Genomic DNA, 18,549 nt, shown 5'->3' with positions numbered 1-18,549 from the left:
TTTTTTTTTTTTGAAAATTTTATAAGTAACGTCTTTAATAAAGTAAAATAATATATAAAAAAGCTTTTATTTCGATAAAATTATTGCTATACATATTTAAGTATATTGCATATATGCATATTTTTTTTTCGTTTTTCATTTTTCTTTTTTTTATTTATTTATACCAACCACGGCAATATAAATATTCGCATGATTATTTTGTATGTGGGATATTTTTATGATGTCATTTTTTATGTTTGTTTATTTTAAATTTAAGCTTTGAATGGAAAATAAGCTATAATTTTGATTTCATAACTAGGAATACTTTATTTTTTATTATATATATATATATATATATATATATATATATATATATATATATTTTTGGTATACCTCTCACTTTTTAAATATAAAAAATTCGTTGCACGCTAACAGTTAACATACTTCATTGTATTTTATAATGAAATATTTTATGATTTATTCATGTATATATACATATAATTTATCTTTCTCTTATTAATCCCTTAAAAAATTTGATGAAAGTCTTTAAGATTGCAAAAACTCTGAACCCTCAGAGTAGTAACATATTTAATAAATTAAATAAATGTAGTGAAACAGCATGCTTTAAAAATAATTTAAAACATAACTATACATCCGTTGTAAATAGTAATGAAAATGTTTTCAACAAAAACGGATGTCATAATCATCGAAAATTTAATAGTAAAGCAGATAACGATGAAGTGACGACTGAGGGGGAAGGTAATGAAATCAAAATGAAGATACCTAAATCTTCAGAAAATTTAAAGAATGATACCCCAAATGATAATTTGGATATACTAAATACAATTAATAACGCCCTTAATGATCAGAAAAATAATGACAATTTCAACAAACTTAATAAAAAAATAGAATTAATTGCCAATTTTATGAGTAAAGAAAAAGAAAAAAAGATGAATCGATTTTATTTAGATAGTCAAGCAACAACAATGATAGATCCAAGAGTTTTAGATAAAATGATGCCATATATGACATACATATATGGTAATGCACATTCTCGAAATCATTTTTTTGGCTGGGAATCCGAACAAGCAGTAGAAGATGCAAGAGCTAATATTATCAAACTTTTAAATGGAACTAATAATAAAGAAATAATTTTTACATCTGGAGCAACAGAAAGTAATAACCTAGCCTTAATAGGAACATGCACCTACTACAACAAATTAAATAATAAAAAAAATCATATTATAACATCACAAATTGAACATAAATGTATATTACAAACATGTAGATATTTACAAACAAAAGGTTTTGAAGTAACTTATTTAAAACCAGATACAAATGGTTTAATCAAATTAGAAGACTTTAAAAATTGTATAAAAGAAAATACTATACTAGCCTCTTTTATATATGTAAACAATGAAATAGGTGTCATACAAGATATTGAAAATATTGGAAAAATTTGTAAAGAAAATAATATCATATTTCATACTGATGCATCTCAAGCAGTTGGAAAAATACAAATTGATGTACAAAAAATGAATATAGACTTGTTATCTTTATCTAGCCATAAATTATATGGTCCTAAGGGTGTTGGTGCATTATATATTAAAAGAAAAAAACCAAATATAAGATTGAATGCGATTATTCATGGAGGTGGACAAGAAAGAGGATTACGATCTGGGACTTTACCAACACATCTAGTTGTTGGATTAGGAGAAGCAGCAAACATATGTTTATCAGAAATGGATAGAGACAATCAAAAAATGCATTTCTTTTTTAATTATGTAAAAAATTATATATCAAAGAATTTAGATTATATTGTATTTAATGGATGTCAAACAAATAGATATTTTGGAAATATGAATATATCCTTTTTATTTGTTGAAGGAGAAAGTTTATTAATGTCACTAAATGATATAGCATTAAGTTCGGGTTCAGCATGCACATCTAGCACATTAGAACCCAGTTATGTGTTAAGGTCTATTGGAATCACAGAGGAAATTGCTCACACATCTATACGAATTGGCTTTAATAGATTTACAACATTTTTTGAAGTACAACAATTATGTAACAATTTAGTAAAATCTGTTAAAAGGTTAAGAAGCATTTCACCTTTATACGAAGCAGAATTAGAAAAGAATACATCTGGTGATTATCCAAAATTTATATGGACCTAAAAATTGTTTATGAAAGAATATTAAACTACCCCATAAAATATGTAATTTTTTTTCCCCCTGTTTTTTGTTTAAACCTATTCGCTTAAAAGAAAAAAAACAGGCATACTAATTTTACACATGTGACAATTTTTTTTCGTTTTTTTCAAATTCATTTTGCTCTATTTGAATATATTTTTTTATGTTCCTATTTGGAATTTTTGATATTTATAACCTTTTTAAAAATTATAAAAATAAATATTTTTACATACATTTTAATGTTCTCCAATATAAGGAGACTAGGTATGCTCGTTCAATTTTTTGTAAAAATCCACCTGCTTTGCTACTATACAAACTGATTTAAGGTGTGTAATATTATTGATTCTTATTATTTTCCATATAAAATAGGTATCCTACTTTGTATTTGGTTTGCTTGTAAGTCAAGGCCACCAATTTTATATAATTTTGCTTCCTGAGTAGCATTTTTTTTATAGATTTATTTATCTCTAAAATTGTGTTATATATACATAAATTATCCCTATTTAGTTTGTATATATTTCATAAAATGTGTCTCTTAATTTCTATGGATATTCTAATTATTCAGGTATAGCCAACCAAACGTGTGGAAAAAAAATATGATATATATGTAATATATTTTTTATCGTCAAATTTGGCACAATTTTTTTGACGAAATCGTTATTTCATAAGATATTGCTAACGAAATATTTTTATATTTTTTGTAATTACTTTTTAATATAATTCTTATTTTAATTTAATTTTTTTTCTTATTTGTTTGCATTTATATTCCCAATTTAATGTTATAAAATTTTTTATTTTTATACTTTAAAATTTTATTGTAAGGCTTGCGCTTGGATAGTGTATCCATATGTGCCATTTCCTTCGTTTTAATGTATTTTTTTGTGTAATTTATAATTATTATTATTTCATTTCATTAGTAGCAAACATATTTTACATTCTTTATCTTCCTTCCTATTTATGCTCAAGCAATTTTAATCTCCCTCTTCAATCCTCATCAATAGTATATCAATGCATATGTGTGAATATTTTGACTGAGGCTAGTTTGTCTCGTATTTACTTGGCCTTATAGCTGCTTCGCATTTTCTACATATGCTCGGTCAAATACCTGATGAAGAAAATGAAATATTTGGTTCTGGTGTTTTTTATAGTGACATCGATAAATATAAGGCAATACAAAAATTATAATTTAAATACTAAATTAAAGCCTTTTACAAATAAAATTTTTATGTCTAGCCGAGTACAACTTAAGTCGACAAAATTGCAACACCGAAAGAGACCTAGGAAACGAAAGAAGTCAGAAATTTATAGAACCCCTGTTTTATACCACCCCAATCAAAAAGATTATTTTAATTTACAAAGTGAATATATATGCTTACCTGATATAGAGGTATTAAATTTATTATCAAAAAATAAATTACATGCATTAGTAAATGCTATCAGAAATAAAGATAACGATCAAATTAATCATATCCTTTACAAAGATATAAATAATATATATATAGATCCAAGATATATTTACTACACCCCAAGTTTTCCAAATAATGAACAGACTGAGAATGCCGAGAACGAGTTTGGCAATCATGAAAAAGAAAACAATTTATCAGAAAAAAACGATGCTCCAAATCAGGAAGACAATACAAACAGCCAACTATGGTATCGTAAAAAAAGTACTGCTCTAAATAATGTTAATTATAATAAAGACTATGGTGTAGGTGCAAAAAAGGGAGACGAAGATGAGAGTGACGATAGTGAAAAGAACAATTTTGTGGATGTAAATAATATTTACTTTTATTTCAAAAAAGTTAATATATCAAACATAAATAAAGACAACATCAATGATGATATATATAAAGAATTAAAAAAATTAAAAAAGGTAGCAGTAGAAAAGGGAGATCCAATTGGATATAATATATATAAATACTTTTTAAATATTATAACAAATGTAGATCGATTAAAATATATTGATGATTTCTTTTTAGTTGATTATATAAATAATGTATGGACAAATAAAAATATTCATAAATATTTTTATTTTTTAAATTCTTTATATGATAGAATGAAAAAAATATCATATAAATTATTTAATCTTAATTATAAAATTGATCAAATTGGGCATATTGAAGAAAAAAATAAAATGATATATTTCGAAAGACATGAATTATTTAATAAGATTATAAAAAAAACAAAATTTATACCTAACTATATATTAAAACATAATTATATCTATTCTAATAATATTTTAAATTTATATGAATATGATATTCAAACAAATTCTTTTATTAACAAATTTGATTCAACTTATAACCCAGTAACATTAAATGACTTTTTTGATTTAGAAAAAAAAAATTATTTAAATATATACTACAACCCAAACAGATTTGACTCCTTCAAAAATTATGCACACACATATCCAAGAAATAATCAGCTCAAGCAAGTTATGCAAATCACTTATGGCAACAAAGATAACGACCCAATGCAGTCTTCCCAAGCAAATTCAGACACCGACCAAGTCAAAAACGGCGAAGATACTGCACCAGCTAGCGGTTCTAAAAAAAAAAAACTAAACGAAAAAAATAGCATGACAAATGGGAACAACCCAGTTGAAGGCGAACAAAATGACAAACTTGATAATCGTAGTAGCTGGATAGATCGAATAAAAAACGATACAAAATTAAAGCAGGAAATTTTAGAAAAAATATCAGAAAAAATGCATAGCGAGTTTCTTGAAATGAAAATAATTGATGAACAAAATAAAATAGATTTAAACAAAATTGATGATATAAAAAATGATAAGAATAGTTTATTATATAAAAAAGTATATGCTATGAGAGATTATTTTTATAATTTAATCTATGATAATTATAAACCTAATCTAGATATATATGAGCTAGAAACATTTGTAGATGCTGAATATAGAACCTATTCCTATAAAAAAGATTTAGATCTACTTTTCAAACATTGGGTATTGAATGAAAATAAACAATTACCAACTGTGCAATTTGCTAAAAAGGATGTTGAACTAGCAAAAACAAGACTCATGTCAAAACGAAAACGAAAAATCCTCGAATTCGAGCAGCTTCTTTATGAACGTCATGGAAAAATTCAAAAGGAACTTCAACATGATCCGACATCAACAAAAGAAGGCGACGAAACAGAAAAGGAAGAACAAAATGATAAGTGCCAAAATAAAATTATTAAAAAATCAATTAGTTGTTTAATCAAATGGAATGTAAGAAGTGAAAATGATTCAAACAAAAAAAATAAGCAAAATGATAATGATAATAATTATAATGATGAATATGATGAAGATGATAATATGGATTTTACTGAGGATGAAGAGAATGACGATAGTGAAGATACAGATCTTATCGATTTTGATAATTCTGATATAAAAAACGAAGAAATAAAATCCTATGGATTTTGTGACGAAGATTTAGAAACATATGATAATGAGAATACAACCCCTTTTTATAATATGAAATTTGCCAAATTAGTTATCTATGATGATAATTATAATGAAAAAAGTTTTGTCGATACATTGATGAGATATATACAATCTTGTGATTTTCATCGAGCTAGCGATATTTATAACTCTTTAAAAGCTAAAGGGAAAGTTGATACCTTATATTTTAAAAATTATGAAAGAGCTGAAAATATTGCTTTTCTCTTACGTCAATCTCCAGAAAAAATTGTAGTTGATGTGGAGCTTTTATAAACAAATCGAAACAATTGATGGAAATTTTAATGTTTATGTTCGTTCATGTAATTTTTTTTTTTTTTTTCACTTTTTTTGTTGTGCATGCTACACGTTAATTCCCCTTTCATTGTGCCATTTAATTATTTTTCAAAATTATTTTTTCACAATTCTTCTTCATTATTTTTTTATTTTTTATATTTATTTTGTCATATCTTGCATTAACCAAATTGGCTGATCAGCCAAAATTTTAAACCCGGAAAATGCAAGAAAACTTCAAATACACATACTAATTTTTTCGTTTTAAATATTATTATATGAAATATTTTTCATGCGTTTTTTTTTGTAACACCTAAAAATGCGAACTATATCAAAACATAATTTATCTCTTACTAAATGAAGTATATATTAAAGAATTAAATACCATAGTACAATATGTAATTATTCTAAGCAAGCACTAGCATGATTTCTTTTTATACATATCAGCAGTGTGCCCATACATGCATATATATTCTCTTTATATTGTTTAAGTAACATTTTCTTAATAGCCAGCTCGCCATACCAACCAAATATAACGTATACCATTCACAAGCACAAGAAATAAAAGGCTATCCCAAAATCTCGAAGCTTTACATTTAACTAAGCAAAATGAAATCGCTTAATCAGGCTATAAACAAAATGAATGAAGCCGAGGAAACAAACGAAAACGAAAGAGAGGAAGACGACGAAACTGATTTTGTGGCAAACTATATAAACAGTAATATTAAAAATATTGGGGACGCAGAAATGAGTCTTGATAAAATGGGGAAGGAAATATATGAGCTTGATAGAGTTATGGATGAAAAAATTGAAAATCATGTTTTAAAAACAAATGAATATGAAATAAAATTTGAAAATATAAAAAAAAAAATGAAAATTATTACTAGTTCAGTTGAAAATGTAGATAAACAAGCAGAAGAAGGAGCAGAAATTTTAACAAACTTATGTAGTGATATTAAAAGGCTTGATATAGGTAAACAAAATGTTACTGAAGTTATTTTAATTTTAAAAAGAATTGCTATGATTATTACAGCTATAACTAGTTTAAAAAAAAAAGCTATCAAACGTGAATATAAAGATTGTACCTGCTTAGTACACATTATAAAAGATATGTTTTCATATATATACAACTTAAAGGAAGCCAACTCAACAAATGCCGATAATCAAGCTTTTACAAGTAGCACAAACAAGTTAAACACCCTATACAATGATATAAATATTTTGTTTGACGAATTGAAGCAACAAATCGTTGAAGACATTGATTTAATATATGATCCAGATATTCATATTGAAAAAAATATAATCTATTTAAATGATAATAATTTTGAAATAAAAGAAAAAGATAAAGATTGTAAAATAGCTATTAATCTATTTGATGCATGTAATTGTTTATATGAATTAAATCCAAATTATATAAATAATATAGTCAAAAAATTTGTTAATTTCTTTTTAGAAAAATATATTCTAATTTTCAGCAATCACAATAATACATTTGAAAGTATTGATAGACGATTAGCTTGGTTAAAACGTGCATTAAATAATTATAAAAATATGTATACTCCTATTTTTCCTGATTATTTTAATATCCAATTTTACATTGTATCCAAATTTTGTTCTATAACAAGAAAGCATATCATAAAAATCATTTCCTATTCTATGGAAGAAATAAATCCAGCTTCTCTAATTCAAACTGTTATTAAAATTATTAATTTTGAAACTTTCTTAATTAAAAATATTTTTTTTGTTCCACCACCTGATGACTTATCTCTAGACAATTTTAACTTTATTGAATCTCCATTCCCGGAGATGCTTCAAAAAGTTTCATCATCAACCAAGTGCCAACCATCTACAAATATTCACAATCAAGTAAGCGGCACTAATGAAAATGTAAAGAGGGATGAAGTGCGAATGCCACAAAAAAGTCCTACCCAAAACTCTCTTACTCCTAATACAGCCAAAAAAGAAGTAGGCATAGTTGAAAAGGAAAGACATAACGATGTAAACAAGCCTAGTGAAATGTGTGATACCCAAAACGAACACGCATTTAAGGGAATCATCTCGTGTGTGTTTGATAGCTATTTATGTAGTTGGCTAAAATATGAAGAAAACAAAATATTAGATAAATATGAAAATATAATAAACGAAGAAAATAAAGAAATGAATGCTAGTAATAAAAGAGAGGATGATAAAATTATTATAGAGCAGTTTGAAAAAAAAGAATTTAATAATATTAAAAGTTTTATAAATCAAAATGAATATGATAATCGAAATAGTTCAGACAATTTTGAAACTATTTTAGAAGGAAAAAATAATATTTATAAATCTGCATATAAAATATTTTATCTATATAAAAGCTACATAAATATGATATCCCAATTTAGTAATTGTAAAACATTATTTGATTTTTTTACATTTTTTAAAAGCTTATTAACAAAATATAGTGAAGAATTAAATAGTAGAGTCATAGAAAAAATAAGTCCCCAAAATAAAATTAACAATATATTTTTAATTTCAAAAATTATTAACACATGTTATTATATTGAACAAACTATGGGAGAGGCTTATGAAAATCTTATCCATATTATAAGCCCACTTTTTATTGAAAAAATTGATTTTAAAGAACAAGACAAATTATTTTTAAATATAAAAACAAAATGCATAAAAATTATTATATCCTTTATGAATGATCAAATTGATAAAATTATTCGAACTAGTATAATCAACATTTATGATGTTATACAATTAAAAAAAATATCACCTTATATTATAAATTTAAAAAACTTCCTTCAAAAGTACTTCTTATTTTTTAATCACATTTTTAATGAAACGCATTTAATTTATTTATTAGAAAAAACAACAGCATTAATAATTGACATATTTTTTCAAACGATTTTATCCTTAACTTCGATAACAAATGTTACAGCACAACAACTACTACTAGACTGTTCCTCAATAAAAAAAATATTATATCACATTCCTAATGCCTTAACAAATCTAGAGGATTTACAAATAGACAACGAATATGAGCTAACTCAAGATGAAAACAGTTCTAGCCCTATTGATCAAGTCATAAATTTTAGTGAAGACGATACTGAAATTGATACTAGCCAATCTCTAGTTCCTAAAACTTACTATAATTATGTTAAAAAAAAAATTAATAAAATCCAATTTTTAATAAAATTATTTATTTCAAACACTTTGGACGTAAACACATTTAATTTACTACTCGCTCAAAATAATAATATCTGTACAATCCACGAAATCGAGAAAATGCTATCCCTAAGGGAGGATAAGCATGAGCATGTAGAAACAGACACAAACGGTGATACTAATAAATATATCACTGATATCAAAAAACGTGGAATTCACGCTGCTGAAGAGATCAAATGCTTTTTTAGTAAAATCACCACCATCTAATTTGTAAACTGATAGACACGATGAAGAAAGTTACAAATAAAGAACAGCCAGACCCTTCTCCACCAAATTGCACACATAAAAGGTATCAATTTTTTGCCGCTTTGTGAAATGCGCCCATTTCATTAGTCAACCTTATTTTGCATGAATAAAAATTTGTTAACTTTTACGTTTATAATTTGTTTTTAAATATATGAACAAAAAAATAAAATAAATGAAAAATTAATAAACATGGGCACACGCATATATGCATATATATGGCCCACTTCAAAAGAAACTATTAAGACAAACATTGTTTAAAGGTTGAAAAAGAAAAAGAGTTTTTGGGTCCCTGGAAGGTTTCCATACTCGAGACCCCATTGTATCATGTATTTTCCTTCGTTTTGACTTGAAATTTTTTCGAAAATTTTCCATCTTATAAATTGAAGGACATGCCTGGGTGTGTCTTTTTGTTGTCTACGTGGAATATCTTTCCGAGGCTTCGTATTCTTTGTGACTTTTGTTCGGTATCGCTTTTTTGCTGTAAATATCTTTTACCTATGTTATAGTCCCCACCCCCATATTTTCGTAAAAATTGACCGATATCATATGAACTAATAGCAAAAGATTTTAATAAATCAATAAGACATAACATTTCATTATCTTCTACATCCCCATGAAATTCTTTTATTAATATTCCATTTTCAGGTTGTAACATAAAAGCATGTATATCATGATCAATTATAACAACCCTATCTAAATTTCTACCTAACCTATTTAAATCTTTAATATAATATTTTTTTTTTCTTGAACATTGATCTCTATGTAAACAACCAATAGCTGGTATTCCCCATTTGGATACTACCTCTTGTGCTACTGGAAAATTATCATCGGACCATATAACTATTTCATAAAAGCTTGATAACTCTTTAAAAAATAAATCAGAGTATGGTCTTTTTAAAACCCTCCATCCCGTTTTTCTATTATATTCTAATTTTGCTATAACATAATTTAAATCTATTACTAAGGTTGGTAAATTTTCGGGATAATTCAAATCTTTAAAGTCAGGTAATAATGGCTCATTACTAACAGGAAAATATTTATCTATAAACTCTTGTATTATTTCATTATATTGTGATTCTAAATGTTCACATTTTTTCATTATTATTTGCATTAACTGTTTTATATTTATATCTTTTTCTATACAATACATATATATATATCCAAATGGCATTAATATTAAACTTAAAAATAAGTACATTCTTATTATTTCTTCTCTTTGTTTCCTATCCATATATATTTCTCTCGTAGTTTTTTGTCTCCGTTTTCCATTATTTTCCAAACTCCCTTGTTTACATTTATTTACTAATTTCTTATCAATTTCATTTTGATTCATATTGGCACTATCACTATTTTTCTCAACGTTGGTACCCCCAGAATCTGTAGAAAAATGCTTAGCATGTATTCTGGTGAGCTTTGTTATGTTTGGAGTTTTATAAAAATTGTAATTTTTCAAGTTACATATTTTATTCTTTACATTTTCATTATCAATAGTTATAACTTTATTTTTGCTTATTTTTGGGTTATCAAAATGTTTGATATTTCTACCTACTGAGCAGTACAAGTTTTGCTGACTCACCCAAGGGGATGAATTAACCTGCCGAACAAACCTCTTTCCATTATTCTTTAAATTAATTATATTAATAATCTTGTTCATCCTATCCTTATTTTGTTAGTCACCTTTACAATCATGGGGAAAATAAGCAAACAATCAAATTGGTAGTATCGTTAAAGATTGCACACAAACGTTCAGTAATTTTGTCCCTCTATATATGCTCACCTCTTAACAAATAAAAGAGATATGCTTAAAATGCTTGGCAAACACTAATCCCATATATTACATAATGAATTGCAAATACGCACACAACATATAGGGATACTCAAATTTTATATTATTTTTTTTTTTTTTTTTGAAAAATGTCCATGAACTTCGTTTGATAAAAAGGTATATCTCACAAATATTATATCAATATGAATTATGATCAAATAAATAAACAAATAAATAATATGCATATATATACATATTTAATTTTCCAACATTTCAACATTCCAATATTTCATATATTTAAAACATTGAGTCCTATGGAAGTAAAAAAAAATAAATCACATTTTATAAAAAAAATTATATGAAATATAACATAATTACTAATTTTATACGAATAAAAAATTGGACTATAAAATAATAATAACATACATATATAGGTAGGATAGTATTTTATCAAAAAAAAAATATATATAATAATATTTGCCAAACAAACTTCAATCTTGCATACAATATTTGTACCCACCTTTAATATGCCCATATATGTATATCTATAAAATGAAAAAAAAATTCCATAAACCGTTTAACAACAATTTATAATAATTCTTTTTTCTCATACTATTTCCAAAATGGCATTTTACTTATTTAATGAAAAAAAAAACTTTTTAATTAACCAAGCAATAATAATGCTATAAATATATACCCTTTTTCATCTTCATTATTTATATTTTCGTCATATGAGAGTCACTTACCAACATATATATTTATGTACGTATCGAATGATACTTTTTTCCAATTTTCACTTAAAAAAAAAATATAAGCATTATATTTCTTAACATACATAAAAAAAATGAACAAAAATGAGCGAACATGTATACAATTTTTATAATAAATATATGAATATTACACTAAAAAAAATTAAATTTATAGATATATACATCATTTTTAACCTTTTTAATATAATTCTTTTATCAATTTACGCATTCGTATTTTCATTATTTAAAGAAAAAATAGCACATGCTACCATTTTTACAGCCATTGGAAATGTCACACTTTTAATCGCCTTGCGTGTGCAGGTAAAATTGTCCAAAAATTACACCATAAATCCAAAAAATAAATTTTAATACTTATAATTCGCACATATCACCACTTTACTTCCCTTACTTCTTCCTTTCAAGATCACGAACAAGACCTTGTTTAGTCTTAAGCAGGAAAAAATTATTTTCGATTTTGTGCTGTGCTCGCTAATTTTATACATTGGTAATAAATCTTATATCCCTTATGCACACAACTTTATTTTACATTCCCTTAAATTTTTTTTTTTTTTTACAACCATCATTTTGTTCATAGGCACATTTAGCTATATCCACTTAAATTAGGTGTACACTCATTTTGTATCAAAATTTATTTTCATTTTTCCAAATTGTTCGCCATTTCGCTGGCATGACGAAATATAAAAGTAGTGGCTGTACTATGTAACAAAATTGCAACTCCAAGGTCACACATGGTTACAAAGAAGTAAACGAGTTGACATGCATGAATAATGTAGTATATAACAGCTAGCTCCCAATTTAACATAACGATAAATGCGTAATAAATGATAATCCCCGTTTGTTTATTTTTTTTGTTTGGTATATTATGTGAAGGGTATGTTTTAAACTTAAATAAAGTAGGAAATCATAATTTTATTCTTTTAAATCAAAAATATGCAGAAAAAAAACAAAGAGTGGCTAATCCGCATATATTTAGGAACTACATGAAAAGACTGAGAAATGCGACTGTTGAAATTGATATAGAAAATAGAAAAGACTTAACCAAATTAGAAATTATTAAAATGTTTTTAAAAGGGGTGAGAGAATGTAAAAATGTTGAAATTATGAAAGAAAAATCGAAAGGACATGTGCCACCAACAACTAAAAGAAAATTAATGAAACAAAAAAGAATGGTTAATTTAAGAAATCATATTAAAAATAACAGAATTAAAAAACAAGAATATGTTAACCCTAATCAAAATATTTTAAATTTTCCTAAAAATCAAATCAAAAATATTAATGCTGCTGTTTTATATTTTAAACATTATTTTGGGAAATACGAAAATAACGAAAACTAATCATGTGGAAAATGTGGAAAGCTAGTCACCATATTTTTGCCCATTTTGACTGTTCAATTATTATTATTTTTTTTTTTTTTCAATTTTCTTGTTTTGCCCTTTAAGGGCATACCTTATTTTTTTAGTTTGCACCTTCTCTTTTAAATCCCAAATTCAGGGTATCCTCATTTTGCACACAAATAATTCTTAAAACTTTTTATATTTAATTGTTTATTTTGTATAACTAAAAATTAAAAAACATATTTAATCTATCATTTTCAAACAAAGACGGAAAAATAACAAAATGGAAAACAAATAATTCACATTTGCAATTTTATATATATGCTAAAAATTGTTAATTCAAAAATTTTGAGAAAAATTGTCATATATCAAAGGCTGCAAAGCAGGATAATGCGTTACCAAAAAATGCTGTAAGCATTTCTGCAAATCTACTTCCCTAAATAATACTTCTTATAATTTGCATTAATCGAATTAATCACTTCTACTGTTTCTTTTTTTATTTGTGTATATATTTTATATTCTTTTTCAACTGGATATATATCCTTATATGTTTTGACACATCTGTTATTTAATTGGACAAACCGTTTTTGATAGTCAAATAAAATATTTTTATAGTTCCGTTTTTTTATAAGTAAATTTTTTAACTTTACTAAATCGTTATATAAAAATTTATAATCATTTTCCATATGACTAATATCTGTACTCTCATCCACATCCAACAATATTTTCTTAACATTCATGTCGTTTATCAAGCTAGAGAAGCTTCCTAAATTCGTATACTCCATATGCTCATGCGCTTTGCCCTTTGCCGAATTCCCCTCCACACTCTGTACCTTGGGGGCGCCTAAAAAGGTGAGAACGATGAAAAACATGAAAAAAAATATGAAAAAACGATGAGAAAAACGATGAAAAAAAATATGAAAAAAAATAGACAGGTGGACAAGACAATCCACATTCTATAGAACAAAACATGGAATGGTTTCCCATTTATTTCACTCTTTTTCTCTTACTACTAGTCCGAATTTCATAATTTTTACTTATGGAACATGATCTCCTTGATGTCAAATCGAGCGAAGAATTGGGTGTTCCTAAACCGATTGTAGATTTCAAATTTTGGTAGTACGAATAAATAGGTCTCAATGTTTCTTTATAAAATTTATTTGGAATAAACTTAAAATGGTTATAAAATAATTTATCATAAAGTTTTAAAATTTCTTTAATCTTTTTTTTTTCATTTAATAATTCTTCATTTCCTATATCTTTAGGAATTAAAAAATAATTAATATCAACTTTTAAAACTTTCAAACATGTATTTAAATAAATATTTCCATATGAATCCATAGAATAGTTTTTTTCTTTGCTGTCTTCAAATTTTATTTCTTGTATAATTGTGCTTATACTTTTTTTATCAAACGGTGCTTGCCCATCATTATCCATTACGGATTTACCTGACTCGTTCATAATATTTAAATTCAGTTCTCTATTTTCTTTTTTTATGTCTATTTCATTTCCATAGTTAAAATTTTTTACTTTACTAATACACATTTCTTTTTCTTTACATGAATATTTATTTATAAAATTATTTTTATCATCTAATGTGTTTTCTTTAAATTCGTTTTTTTCGATTTTTTCTATGGTTTTATAATTTTTCACATTTTCACTTTTACTATTTAAGTGCCCATTTGAGGTTTTTCCAATTTTTACCCCATCAGTATCATATTCTTTTACATTCAAAAAAATATCATCTTCTCCTTTCATATCATTTCCTTTTTTTCGTTTAAGTAATACACTATCACTTTCAGAATTATATCGACTTCGATCATAACTCCGATTATTATTTTTTATATCATATTTTACACCATTTTTTATTTTTTTATTTTTTTCCCATTCCTGACTAGTTTCATTTTGTTCTCGATTTATATATTCTTGTGTATATTCATCTTCGCTACTTATTTTTTTACCGTCTTCTGTAAATATACAATCATAAAACTTTGTATTTCCACGTATAGTATTCAAATTTTGATTCTCAAATTGTTTATTATTAATGTTATAAAAATTGTCTTTATCTTGAAAATTTTCATTTTCTCTTAGTATACCCATATACACACCATCAGAATTGAAAAAAACATCTTCTTCATCTTGTTCATTATTTAAGTTAAAGATATTTCTTTCAGATTTATATAACTTTTTTAAAGGGAAATTAGTTGATTTTACACCTTTATAAAATTTTTTTAATTTTATAATCTCATCCTTTATACTTTCTTTCTCTACTTTATTTATACTTTTCTCATCTTCATGATCATTTAAAAATGGGAACCATTCTTTTATACAGTCCTCTAAAATTATATTTACCAAATCATTTTGCATATTGACATTGTTTATATAAACACTGCTACTCATATTTTCAGACGTCTCCCTTAATATATTTGTATTCCTCGTACTGTAAATAGCACTACTTAAATACTTAACTGTATTACATGAACTGTTCATTAATCTCAAAATTTGTTTATATTAATTTTATGGATATCCTCACATTCTAACTTCTTTCACCTTGATAGAAGAACTAATTATAAACATCCAATTATTAAAAAGATTGCAAACATAATTTATACTTTTACCATTTAAACTTTCTTCCTCTTGTTTGATATCCTATTATATAATATTCCTGACTTTGCTCATCAAATAGTAATACAAAATTATGATCCCTAAAAATGCTTCCAAAGCAAATTTAAGTTTATTTATGTAACTATGCGTCTATGCGTGTCTTGAATTTTATTCTTCATATAAATCCATAATTATTATTATACCTTTTTAAATAAATAACTACATAAATATTATATTCCCAATTTCATATAATCATAGCACATCATTAATTAGAAAATTTTTTATACAAAAATATGTATGTATTACATTTTTTTAGTAAATATAAGAACTATTAAAATGGATACACACCTTTTTTTTTATAAAAATGAAAAATACAAAATATTTCGGGCTTATAAAATTATTAAATTTTTATTGAAATTTCCCATGGGCAATATTTTATATATTTTATATATTTTGCTTTTTTATATTATGAATTTTTTTTTTGCAAAATATTAATTTAGTATATCCTAGCTATTGTGTACATAATACTATGCCTTATATATGAGTATGCACATAAGGATAATTTTTTTTTTTTTTTTTTTTATAAAAATAAGACCTTAATTGATTATCCCTTATTTATTGTTATATTATATGCATGCTCCATTTTTAAAACAATATTGTGGATTTATAAATTAATAGTATGAAATTATTTTCTTAAAATTTGTCGTTACATTAAAATACGTTACAAAATAAAAACAGGTTGAATATTTCAATTGTTTTTTTTTCTCTGCAATTATATAGTCTTTCTAAATAGTGTAAAGAATAGTATTGAAAAATGAACAGAGTGAAAAGCGTGATAACAATATTTTCCATATATACACATAGGCACCTATTTAATACCTTCTAAGACCCTTACTATAGAAAGCCGTTAAATTTTACCACCTTAAAATCGCATGAACAACTGTTATTTTTCCAATATTGTTCATATATTTGGCGTAGTCCTATGTTTGTATTTTACAAAATCCAGTTGTACATTGTGAAATTCATATTATTGTTATACAATCATTTATTAACTTTGAGTTATGTAACAAAAAATAAGACTATACTTTTAAAGAGTACACTAAGACTACGAAAGGTAGCACACCAAATTTATTTACATATTTTTTTATTTTCATAAAAAAACATACAAAAGAGAGAAAAAAATATATTATATATAAGTTTGTAGCAGGGTATAATTTTCACTATCTAACTTAAACATGTGTATTCATTTTCTAAAACTATTTCTACTAATAGTATTATATATGAACATATGTATGTTTTTATTTCTACACGTTACTAGCTTTTTTTTTTTTTTTTCTGAACTGTTCATAATTTTTTGTTTTTGTTCATAACAATTTTTTTATACCTTTTTCGCACATGGGAAATGGGTTTACAAAATGTTATTATAATGTGATGAAAAAAAAAGAATTTCTAATAACTAAATATGAGAAATATAATTTTTATTACAACAAAAATCAAAGAAATTATATCTTATACATATACTATGTAGTATATAAAATATTATTTATATATATACTATATTAATGTAAGCTCTATATAAAAAAAAACATACAAACGCCCGTGCTTATTTTTTTTTATGGGGGTGTTTAATAAATTAATGTAATATGCGTATGATGAATCCTTCTACGTTTTTTTATCTTCACGCCCTTTTGTTTTAATTTTTATTTCAATATATATTTTTTTTAAACTAGCATAACTCCAGGAAATCCAATTTACAAAATCTTCAATTCACGTTGCATATGCACATGCTATATTATAATAGCGTATATACTATTTTTTCATGTTATATAATTACAATTAACAATATTCACCTTTTTTAGTACCCTCAATTTATCGTTAAAAAAAAACGGTATGTTTTTCCATTATATATAAGTTTGTTAAGAAGAAATTAATTCTTTTAATATGTTTATGATGAGAAAATAAAAAATCAAATAAAAGGAATTTTTTAATTTGATTTGAAATAATTTTTGTTAAACCTTATACATAATATATATATATATGTATGTACGTATTTATACAATTGTAAATATATACTTACACAATTAATATGAAGAAAAATTACTTCAAATAATTATTATTTATACAATTTCATAGTTCAAATAAATTATTACTAATGTAAAAATAGTATATATTCAAAACTGCGAAAATATATTTACATGTTTTACATTATTGTTCTTAAGGCCTATTTATTCGAGTCGACAAAAGAGCACAGAAAAATAAAGCGAATAGAAATTTTACCAAAATAAATAAATGTGAAGGAAGAAAAATTCACTATGGTCTTTATTATAGAAAAGGTGTACCGTGTGAACAGCACAATTCAGTTACTACATATGTAGGTCTTTATATTTGTATATAAATACTTTTATTTCTTTTGCATTGATTTATATTCTAATTCATTATGCAATCCTTCTTTGATTCAGTTAATTATTATTTTTTCAGTTTTTATTAAGAAAAATAAAAATATCCATAAAACCAAATTTTAACATCATTTACAAAAATCCTATGATGATACAGACATAATTTTAAAAACAATTTTATCATATACACACACACAAATAACCACACCTATATGTGGATCATAAATCTGTATATCTATCCATATATGTAATTATATTCATGTAGAGTCTTGTAAAAATGTTTATTATTTATTATATTTTCATTTGTTTGAAATATTAAT

At 24.7% G+C, this 18,549-nt stretch overlaps 7 protein-coding genes across 7 annotated transcripts; 5 read left to right on the top strand and 2 right to left on the bottom strand.

The window, feature by feature from the left end:
* Positions 1 to 515: 515 nt before the first annotated feature.
* PCHAS_0209700 (cysteine desulfurase, putative) lies at positions 516 to 2,156 on the top strand (the record flags this gene model as incomplete). The annotated part of the gene is made up of 1 exon (XM_729969.2): positions 516 to 2,156. The coding sequence occupies one exon, from the start codon at positions 516 to 518 to the stop codon at positions 2,154 to 2,156; it is 1,641 nt and encodes a 546-aa protein (XP_735062.2).
* Positions 2,157 to 3,279: 1,123 nt separating this feature from the next.
* On the top strand, positions 3,280 to 5,886 carry PCHAS_0209600 (conserved protein, unknown function; the record flags this gene model as incomplete). Its single annotated transcript, XM_740732.2, has 1 exon — positions 3,280 to 5,886. One exon carries the CDS (start codon positions 3,280 to 3,282, stop codon positions 5,884 to 5,886), a length of 2,607 nt encoding a protein of 868 aa, XP_745825.2.
* Positions 5,887 to 6,513: 627 nt separating this feature from the next.
* PCHAS_0209500 (vacuolar protein sorting-associated protein 53, putative) lies at positions 6,514 to 9,321 on the top strand (the record flags this gene model as incomplete). Its single annotated transcript, XM_736827.2, has 1 exon — positions 6,514 to 9,321. One exon carries the CDS (start codon positions 6,514 to 6,516, stop codon positions 9,319 to 9,321), a length of 2,808 nt encoding a protein of 935 aa, XP_741920.2.
* A 412-nt stretch (positions 9,322 to 9,733) lies between these two features.
* On the bottom strand, positions 9,734 to 11,014 carry PCHAS_0209400 (mitochondrial import inner membrane translocase subunit TIM50, putative; the record flags this gene model as incomplete). The annotated part of the gene is made up of 1 exon (XM_740195.2): positions 9,734 to 11,014. The coding sequence occupies one exon, from the start codon at positions 11,012 to 11,014 to the stop codon at positions 9,734 to 9,736; it is 1,281 nt and encodes a 426-aa protein (XP_745288.2).
* A 965-nt stretch (positions 11,015 to 11,979) lies between these two features.
* PCHAS_0209300 (dolichyl-diphosphooligosaccharide--protein glycosyltransferase subunit OST2, putative) lies at positions 11,980 to 12,498 on the top strand (the record flags this gene model as incomplete). The annotated part of the gene is made up of 3 exons (XM_016798933.1): positions 11,980 to 12,195; positions 12,298 to 12,379; positions 12,470 to 12,498. The coding sequence occupies 3 exons, from the start codon at positions 11,980 to 11,982 to the stop codon at positions 12,496 to 12,498; spliced, it is 327 nt and encodes a 108-aa protein (XP_016653096.1).
* A 218-nt stretch (positions 12,499 to 12,716) lies between these two features.
* Positions 12,717 to 13,229, top strand: PCHAS_0209200 (conserved Plasmodium protein, unknown function; the record flags this gene model as incomplete). Its single annotated transcript, XM_740197.2, has 1 exon — positions 12,717 to 13,229. The coding sequence occupies one exon, from the start codon at positions 12,717 to 12,719 to the stop codon at positions 13,227 to 13,229; it is 513 nt and encodes a 170-aa protein (XP_745290.2).
* A 428-nt stretch (positions 13,230 to 13,657) lies between these two features.
* Positions 13,658 to 15,719, bottom strand: PCHAS_0209100 (conserved Plasmodium protein, unknown function; the record flags this gene model as incomplete). The annotated part of the gene is made up of 2 exons (XM_016798923.1): positions 13,658 to 14,073; positions 14,240 to 15,719. The coding sequence occupies 2 exons, from the start codon at positions 15,717 to 15,719 to the stop codon at positions 13,658 to 13,660; spliced, it is 1,896 nt and encodes a 631-aa protein (XP_016653095.1).
* Between the last annotated feature and the right edge of the window lie 2,830 nt (positions 15,720 to 18,549).

This window comes from Plasmodium chabaudi (assembly GCF_900002335.3).
Source record: "Plasmodium chabaudi chabaudi strain AS genome assembly, chromosome: 2".
Classification (NCBI taxonomy): domain Eukaryota; phylum Apicomplexa; class Aconoidasida; order Haemosporida; family Plasmodiidae; genus Plasmodium; species Plasmodium chabaudi.
This window is presented reverse-complemented; position numbering and strand designations above follow the sequence as displayed.